Source organism: Miscanthus floridulus, chromosome 12 (genome assembly GCF_019320115.1).
Source record: "Miscanthus floridulus cultivar M001 chromosome 12, ASM1932011v1, whole genome shotgun sequence".
Classification (NCBI taxonomy): Eukaryota; Viridiplantae; Streptophyta; class Magnoliopsida; order Poales; family Poaceae; genus Miscanthus; species Miscanthus floridulus.
The window spans coordinates 42,309,939-42,319,365 of record NC_089591.1 but is presented as its reverse complement, the minus strand read 5'-3'; the positions used below and the strand labels follow the sequence as shown (position 1 = coordinate 42,319,365).

General features: G+C 49.6%; 1 protein-coding gene across 1 annotated transcript; it reads right to left on the bottom strand.

Moving 5' to 3' along the window:
• Positions 1–6,620: 6,620 nt before the first annotated feature.
• LOC136498610 (transcription repressor OFP13-like) lies at positions 6,621–8,112 on the bottom strand. The gene is made up of 2 exons (XM_066494500.1): positions 7,564–8,112; positions 6,621–7,469 (listed from the first exon to the last, which is right to left on the bottom strand). The coding sequence occupies exons 1-2, from the start codon at positions 8,089–8,091 to the stop codon at positions 7,023–7,025; spliced, it is 975 nt and encodes a 324-aa protein (XP_066350597.1). The 5' UTR covers positions 8,092–8,112; the 3' UTR covers positions 6,621–7,022.
• Positions 8,113–9,427: the final 1,315 nt, after the last annotated feature.

Sequence of the window (9,427 nt, the reverse complement as noted above, 5' to 3'; positions counted from 1 at the left end):
AGGAGGACGCCGGCTTTAGGGGCTAACAGCCCATATTAGTATTATTAGCTATTTATAGTATTTATTCCTTAATTATAGGATTCTAGATGGGATAAAGACTCTGTAAACAATTAAGATTGGAATTAAGCAGAAGCAACATAATTGTTGCCGGCTTCCATTGGGAGCCCTAGCCCCACCTTCTTGTCTTCCTTGCGCTGTGATCACCACGGCACCAACCCGCCGCCGCTGCGCTAAGCCTCGCCCGCCGCTCTTCTATCCCTACAACCTTTGCAGCAGCTCTAGTAGGGCATCTGGTCCTATCATCGGCCTTCTTAGTACAAAGATAGCGGAAGCAAACAAATTGAAAACGTGCATTCACAGGATTTGTGCAAACACAACTCATCACTCGGTCTTTCACTTTGCGCCTGGCCTGATACTTGTTGTATCCCCTACAACACGCGTGGACCAACACAGCCTCTGGTCCTGGCTTGACCGTACTTGTTCATCTCAACAATCAGCTGCAGCATAATCCATGGGTACGGTACGATGGCACGCACAAGCATCAAAATGGCACACGGCTGGCTGGCAGAGCGGTACACGGTTGGTTACGTTAGGTGCTCGCGCGATTTCGATGCGGCGGAACGCGCGCTGGTGGTCCTCGTCCTACACTATGTGCTGGTGCGCGCGCGAGATCGCCGCCGCCGCGTCGCCCTACCAGTGCAGTGCACTGAAGGCGCAGAAGCCCGGTGCGGAGGTGACGGTGACCAGTGCTCTGCAGCTACCTAGCCCGTCCTGGGCGATCTGTTTGGGGGCAGCGGCAAACCATCAGGCAGGGGGCCCCGACGGGGTCTTGTGCTGTTGCAGAGCTTTGCGTGAACAAGCCGAGCAAGCACCTGTTGGCCTGTGAGTCCGTGGCTCCAGCCGTGCAAGCATCGCTGCAGCAGTCTAGAAAGCTAGAAGCTTGTGTTGTGTTTCGCCAGGGCCACACAGGAGGAGGGTTTACTTGGAATTGGAAGGACAGTTGCAAATGGTGTACTGCGTACTGTACACCATAAAAAAAAGCTGTCGGTCAGGAAGATTCGTTTGGAGCTGTACAATGCCAAGGAGAGAGAGCACTACGGAACTTTGCTGTTCTCCGTGACATGAGGCCCAGCGTATGTTTGGTGTGGCTCTCGCACCGGCTTCTCTTTTCGCGCCACAGGCGAAGCCACACCAAACACTCTCGTGGGGAGGAGGGCTTCTGGGTGCTAAAACACGGAGTCGGAGCCGTTAAGGACTCGTTTGTTTCGGCTCCGACGGCTCCGGCTTCCATCGACACCGGTACTGTTCATAAGGACGTTTTTCTCGCTCCTATATACTGTAGCAACACTGTTTATTGAAGCTGTTTCCCTCTCCTACTTTTTCGTCTCACTGTTCACTGGGCACTGTTCACGAAGCCGGCGGAGCTCTTTTGCAGCTCCTGCGGCTCCGGCTACAGTGAGTGAACAGTGCCGGAGCCGGAGCACGCAGGAGCGGTGCCAAACTGGCCAAGCGTAAAATGTGGTGCCCTGAAAGCTGGCTCCGTCAGAAGGGCTCCAACCCCGACCGCAGAGCACATGTGGCAGAGCGATGCCACAAGGCCCCTAAAGCTTCTTTCAAATAGCACTACAGTGTACACAATATTTATAATATTATAGCATTTGTAGCAACAGCTATGCTTTTGTAGAAGTGAACAGGTTTAATTGAGTTTTGGTTTATCTTTACCTCGTTCATTCCCTTAAGTAGGTGAACTGAAAGCAAACTCTTGTCTAGAACTAACTGCCACCGCGGTAGAAGGCGCGCGGTGCCCAAGCTCTTTCTGAGTTGAGCTTTAGGCCCTGTTCGGCTTATATCCCATATTCGTCTTATTCGGCTTCTTTTTTCAGCCGAAACTGTGTTTTTCTCTCACAACAATTCATCCAGAACAATGTTTTTCAGCCAGTTTCAGCCAAGTTTCAGACTAGCGAACGGGGTTGAGAATGAAACTCGAAATGATGCAAAATAATGTCTTACGATGACCTCTTTGGATCCATTGTCATTAAAAATTTAGTACTACTAATTCAAATAGCACTGCTATAGGAACATTAACCGAGGCGGACGAAATAGCTTAACCGAGGCAGACAAGTCAACCGCCACGGTCCAAAGGTCACTGGTTAATCGTGGTCTTAACTAAGACGGTTGGCCAACCGCCTCGGTTAATCATTTAATCGAGGCGACTGAGTTAGGTAGCCCGTCTCCGTAAATAATTTTATGAATTAAAAAAAAAGCCAGCTGAGCCCGGTCCCGTGCGCCGCCGCTGCCGGTGGCCTGATCCACGCCCCTGCAATTGCCGGTGGCCGGATCTACTTGGTGGTGGTCGAATCTGCGCCCTCGCCGCCTCCAGTGGCCTGTTGGTGGCCTGGATCCACGCCGGGAGCTCGGAGAGGGAGGCCAGATCGCGCTCGGAGGAGAGGGAGGGGGCGTCGCGTCGTGCTCGGACGAGAGGGGGGCAGCTCCGTGCTCAGAGGACTGGGGGGGCCGCACTGCCTCCGCCCACCGGAGCTTCCGTGCGCTCGACGTCCACCGCCACAGCGCCGGATCTGCTCGCGCTGGAGGCCCTGGATCCACCCTCAGGGCGTGGCCGCATGCCTTCATCGGAGTATGAGCACGGGAAGCCGCACGGGATGTGAGAGGGATGGAGCACGAGGGAGAGGGAAGATGGACCGCCGGATCTGAGAGTCAGAGAGGGAGTCCGTACCTGGTCGTGCTCGCGAGGCCGCGGCGTAGCGCCGTGCCTGCGAGACCGCGCAGCCGTGCCGGGCCACCACCGCGTGCTGCCGGGAAAGGGCCATGCCGTGACCTGCCCCGCGCGGCGTCCGGGAGGGGCCCGCGATGTTGCCACCTGGTCTACTGAGGAAGAGAGAGATGGAGTTGCTGTGGGAGAGGGAGTGAAGAGAGATGGGGGCTGAGCGAGAGTGGGGAGGGGCGGCAGGGATGTTGCGGCTGGGAGTGGGAAGGGGCGGCGGGGATGTTGCGGGTGCGAGTGGGGAGGGGAGGGGCTGCGAGTGGGGAGCTGGGAACCCTAACTCATGCTTATATACGAGCCCGGTAGGAGGACAGATGTGGGCCTTTCATGTGCTGTGGGTTGGGCAACTAGTTTTGGAGGCGGGCCTTATAGGGATGTCGGCCTCCAAAAATATATTTATGGAGGCGGGCTCCTTCAAATGCCCGCCTCGGTTAGGTTTAATTAACGGAGGCGGTTGTTTTAGGCTAACCGCCTCAGTCAATGTATTAGGCGGTTGTGTTAGGGCAACCGCCTCGGTTAATAAGCATTAACCAAGGCGGTTACGTTACAGTGCCCGTCTCAGTTAAGTATTAACAGAGACGGTTGCTGGCCCGACTGCCCGGCCTCGAGTAACCGAGGCGGGCAACCAGGCCTCCCGCCTCGAAGGCCATTTTGGAAACGCTGCACAAAAGATTTTGTGTAGTAGTGTAGACCTTCTAATTATTAACTAGAGGATACTAATTTATTAGTCATATTAACTAGTTTGGAATCGTTAATAGGTGCTAATGGTTTATATGGATCAAAGAGCACTTTGTTTGATGAAAACATATCATGCAACGATTTTCAGCTTAACTTGGCAGCCTTGGCTAATAGGGCAGCAAGACGTGTTCTACTTTTACGGTTGTACTACACCCCATGGAAACTTTTCATACGGGTAACTCTTCAAGACCGGTCAACATGAGACTTGAATTGTTGTCCCCCAAAAAAAAACACGAGACTTGAGGTCGCGTTTAGATGCGATTTTTTTTTTTTTTTTGGCTTTTGGCTACTGTAGTACTTTTGTTTGTATTTAGAAAAAATTGTCTAATTATGGACTATTTAAACTTAAAAGATTCGTCTCGTCAATTACAGGTAAATTGTGCAATTAGTTATTCTTTTATCTACATTTAATGCTCTATGCATGTGCCGCAATGATTTGATGTGACGAGAAATTTTGAAAATTTTTGGATTTTAGCTTGCATCTAAAACGGGGCCTGAGTTGGATGGCTGTTCGCTTGGATTGGACGGAATCAGCTGGGACCTGACCTAGCTGAGGACGATATTGCCGTGTGCCTGTACGCCTGCTCCACGCGCGCATTCAAACCGAGAGGGACTGACTGCCGGTGACGGACGTGGGGACAAGGCCACCAGTAGTACTTCCTCCGTAAGGCGTATTAATATATCTAGAAAGTGTTTAATATGACTACCTCTTAGTAGCTATCAATTTCTCTTACAACATTCATCAGTCATTATAAAAATCATAGCCATATTAAAAGGTTTTCTGCAATACGAGTCTCTTAACTAATTTGCGTGGGTATATAATTTGAACTATTGTTAGTCAAGCTTTGGAAAGTTTAATGTTTTCAAATCCTAATTTGCGCCATAAAAAGAAGAGAGGGTATCTCAGCTAGCGATGGCAATCGTTCCGTGGATGTGGGTATCCGCAGTTTTCGTACGACTGATTGGTGAGTGTACATGTACAAAAACCTGTGTGAGGCCTGAGGGTCTGTGAAGATCGATCAGATACCTGAAAATAAAGCATATAGAGGGTGTGTGGGTACCAGATTTTATCTGCGGGTGTCTATCTAGGTCCTGTTCAGTTTGTCTTTTAATTCGTACTTTTCAGTTTATTTTTTTGGTTGAAATAATATTTTTTTTTTCACAACAAATCAGCTTGAACAGTGTTTCAGTTTAGTTTTTTCAGCGAAGCGAACGAGGCCATGATAGTGATTGTGTAAATTAATGTGATGTAGTAACTATTAAGTCCTTGTGTTATTTCTGTGAATTTTGATGTAGTTGAGTCCGTGTTTTATACTGTCGTTCGTGTGAAACGTGTTATGAGCATCGACCTACGGTGATGAGTGTGAGTTTGTGAACTATGAAGTGTGAAAATGAGACTTTGCTTAATTATTTACTAATTTTGTCATTCTTATAGAAATATGGGTGCCAAAACTGGTATTTGTTCGATCAAATATCTTATTTGACACATTGATATTTCTAATTTCAGTAGGCTCTCCTCGTAATATAGCATGAGAATATTCCTCATGGAACTCAACTTTTTTCCACCCATCAGATTGCTCATATCTTTCTCTCAGTATTTTAAATACCGGGACTATAGCGGTTGATGCAAGCTGCCACCACAATAGCATTATACTAGATAGCAAACTATACGATAAGTCGAGCAAAGCAATCCACTAGCTTTCTTATTTCTATACTTGTTCAAAAAATACGCGTTCACCGTGTGTCCTCGTTTTCCCCTCTTCAAAATACGCGTTAAAAAAACTATTCAAAATACTGTTTGCCCCTCTTTCTTATTTCTATACTTGATTTCTCTCGTTTCCTGCATGAACTCGTCCACCGTGTGTCCTTCACCACTCTCATTCTCCAACTTCCTTCTCCAGTGTTCCTATCTTACATTTTGATTAGACTTCCTGCATTCTAAGTAGCAATTAAACCCTTGTAAAACTCTCCGTCCCTAGATTTATGTAAGATTTTGATTGCATAGACGCATCACTCCAATTCTATTTTTTTCCCATTTCTACATGTCAAGGATCTTGTGTTCCCAAGAGTTCTTTACCATTCTCCATTGTATGTAGATTTTAACGATCTTGCGTTCCAACGAGTTTCTTACCACTCCCCGTTTCAGTAATTTCGAGAGAACGTGCCAACTGCATCTCCCTTCTAAAATACCAACGTGCCAACAGAACCGACCATCGACCACGGCTGGAAAACGGAGTGTATATAAAACAAAGTTGAAGAATGGCGCATAAGCAAAATGTGCTCTCCCTTCTAAAATACCATGCTCCTCCGGTCCTCCCTCCAGTTCCAAATTATAAAATAAAAATATATTTTTTAATTCATTGCTTTAACTATGTATTCATAGTGTATATCTAAGTGTATAATAAAAAAACTATATATATAAAAATATCAGAATGTCTTATAATTTAGAATAGAGAAAGTACTAAATAAAAATTCATTCTAGCTATTAGCCCTCAAAATTAGCCAAAAGAGATAAACCTGGACTGATTTTACCGAAACCGTATACTTAAATAAGAGCTAGTGCAACCATGGGCTCGATCATATGATGGTTGCCTAGGATTAATATGGTTGGGATCTGGTAAAAACATAAAAAGCCCAATTAAGTAACCAGCACAGGAAATCAGAATGGACATTGCACCTCTGCTAAGACATTGTTTGGATACCAATGTATTCATCTCGATTCGTCTCTCTACAAAGACCTTGTTTAGATACTAATGTATTCATCTCAATCCATATGAATTGGAGTGGTTTGGTGTGTAATTTAAATTCTCCAAACATATGGATTATTAGGGTGAATATATGAGTATCTAAACCAGGCCTACCGCATGGAGGGGATGCAAAAATCTCAAACACACTGTTCGCTTGTTGGTTTCAGCCAGGCTTATTCAACCAACCAACGGTATTTTTCCTCTCACAAAAAATCAACTACCAGCCAGCCCAAACCAGCACCAGCACCGACCAGCGAACAGGGTGAAAATCATGACATGTGGTGAAGCATTTATACAGAACTGAGGAAAACACCAACAGTGCTTAATGCTTCTGCAAGACTAAAGGGCCAATGTCTGATGCATAACCTGGGCCAAGTTAAGCTGCTCAAATGCCATGAAAATCGTTGAGAAAACAGCTAATCGCAGCTGCTAACAGCAACAGGCACAGAGACGAACATGCTTCAGAGTTAGTAGACAAGTTAGTTTAGACGCAAGAGACAGGCATCAAAAGGACAAATAAAAAACATGCAGAGAAAATAAAATATGGTCAATTAGTTGTCTAGGCATTAATCTATTCTGATGGTCAGCATCAACTAGTTTTAGCAACTGTACATCCACCATGGCTGCATTCAGGCCTCACCTTCCATTCTTCCATAGGCGCACAAAATAATTCACAAAAAAAAAAACCCTGCAATCTCTGAATGAGAAAGGAAAAAAGATTAAAAACAGCGAACACGGAGCACCTCGGCCTCAGCTCAGCTCTTGCCGTCTTCCTCGTCAAAGGTTGCCGAGGAGTACTCCTCGAAGGTGATGCACGACGACGAGGGCGACCGGGACGGCAGCGACGGCGGGGACGACGCCTGCGGCTGCATGGTCACGAGGAGGTCGATGAATGCACCGACGATGGCAGCGTGGACGCCCTTGGCGTTGAGCTTGAGGTACCACGCCAGGAGCTCCTCCAGGGCCTCCCAGTCCCGCAGCCCGTGCGCCGCCACCATCTCCGCCATGGACGCCCTGAAGTCGCCGTACGGGTCCTTGGACTCCACTGTCACCACCACCGCGCTGCCCTTCGCCGCGACGGCCTCCGCCGCCGGCTCGTCCTTGTCGCGCGGCGCGTCTGTCGTCGCTGGCTCCTCGCTCTTGACGCCTGCCACTGCCACGGTGGCCGCCTCGTCGTTCTTGCCTCTCGCCGGCGCCACGCCCTGAAACCTCTCTCGGGTTAGAATCAGAAACGACCCGAATGGTGCCTTCTCGTCGGACGACGGATGGCACAAGAAGACATGCAGAATGCTTTACCTGCTTGGACAAGAACTCTGCGCCGGCCGGGGCCGGCTCGAAGAACAGCCGCTCCGAACGCATGCCGCGCACGACGGCCGTCTCACGCAGCTCCGTCTCCTTCTCCTCCTCCTCGTCCACCTGCTCCGCAACCGCAACGGCCTCTCCGAGCAACGACAGGGGGCTCCGGTCGATACACGCTGCCTCATCGATGGACGAGCACCGGAGGAACTGCTCCGAGGTCGTGTCGTAGACGCTGTTCATGGTCCGGAACACCGCGGAGTCGTCGTCCTTTGGCCCGCGGAACGAGCTTGTGCGCGGGTCCCGGCACGACGGCCAGGGCCACAAGGACGGCGGCGGCGGGTAGCAGCGCTGGGCGTAGTGCGCGGACGGTGTCGACGGCGCCGGCGGCGAGGCAGAGGGCGGGCGGTGCACGTCGCGGAACTTGTAGAGGATGGCGGCCAGGCCCTTCTTGGCCATGGCGGCGGGGTGGTGGCGGCGCTTGAGCTTGTGGAAGTGGAGGTGGGAAGGGTGCAGGGAAGGAGGCATTGTGCCGCTCTCGAGTCTCGAGTGGCCGGTGGGAGCTGGTCTCGCCGCTCTGTTCTGTTCGCTTGTTTTATAGAAGGGCAGACAAGACGACGAGAGGGAGGAGGTCTTGGTCAATCGTCATGCTCATTTACTGTAGGGGTTGGAGAGGTTTCAGTGAGGAAATGAATACACCCATTGAATGGCTACTGGTAAAATATACAAGACCACGTCAATTTTTTTTCTTTGTTCTGAAATTCTTTACCAGGAACGGCCAATATTCATGGGACCAAGTGAAAAAAATGATTAGGAGTAGATGTCGTATACTATTTCCTAAATGTTTAATTCCGCCAACACAGCATACACATAGAAAACGATAAACCAAAAATAGACAAGAAAAAAAGAAATAAAGAACTTACCTACTATCACCGCCAGAGATGGAGAAGTTCGCTAACGTTACGGTTTAGGAGTGGGGTGTGGCGGTGTGTGTGTGTGTGTGGGGTGGGGGGGGGGGGTGGGGGGGGGGCGCCGTGTTCTATGATTTAGGAGGAATCATAGGAGAGGATGCCAAACGGGCGATGGGCTTGTTTGCTGGTCTGGACGGGTTCAGCCAGCCGGCTGGTCTCCCCTCACGTGTTACTGTTCATGCAAACCAGCCGAACAAGTGTTTTTCTCTCACAACAAACCAGCCAGGAACAGTGTTTTTCAGCTAAGTTTTCAGACCAGCGAACGTAGCCGATAGCAGTGTAAGTGACGGGACCGGGGGCACTACCTGAAGAAGCCGACTTCGATTCAGCGATAACAACAATAGAAGGAGGTTGTGCCCATGTGGGGTGGTACGGTGGCAAGGGCACTAGAGCGCAGATCAGTGCAAGCTTGGATTTAGTAAGGGCAGAGGTGGAGGCAGTGGGGCTAGTGGCGGGGGAGTGCGGAGTGGAGATGATAAGGTAGAGAAAGGAGTGAGCTGGCCTAATACATTTTGCGTGCGCATCCATACGGTAGTGAAGTCCATACTATTTTCTTTTTTTTCATAAAATGGATACTATTTTTCTTCCAAAATGCTACAGTGCGGTGTCGGTCATAATCGGGGTCCCTAATGGGTCCGCTTCCCAGCAAAAGCTCGGTCCAGCAGATGACATTACAAACAACGCGCAACTCCTGGGCCGACCTAGATGCCTAACGACAGGCCAGAAGTGCGATCTAGTCTCCGACCGAAAGGCCTGGCCAAGGAGGGGACGGTGCTCGCTTCCTGACTCCGACCCGCTTCTCCGACTGGAAGGCCTGGCCAACAAGGGGACGACACTCGCTTTCGACTCCGACCCGCTTCTCCGACCGGGAATACACCGAATCCTCTGCTTAT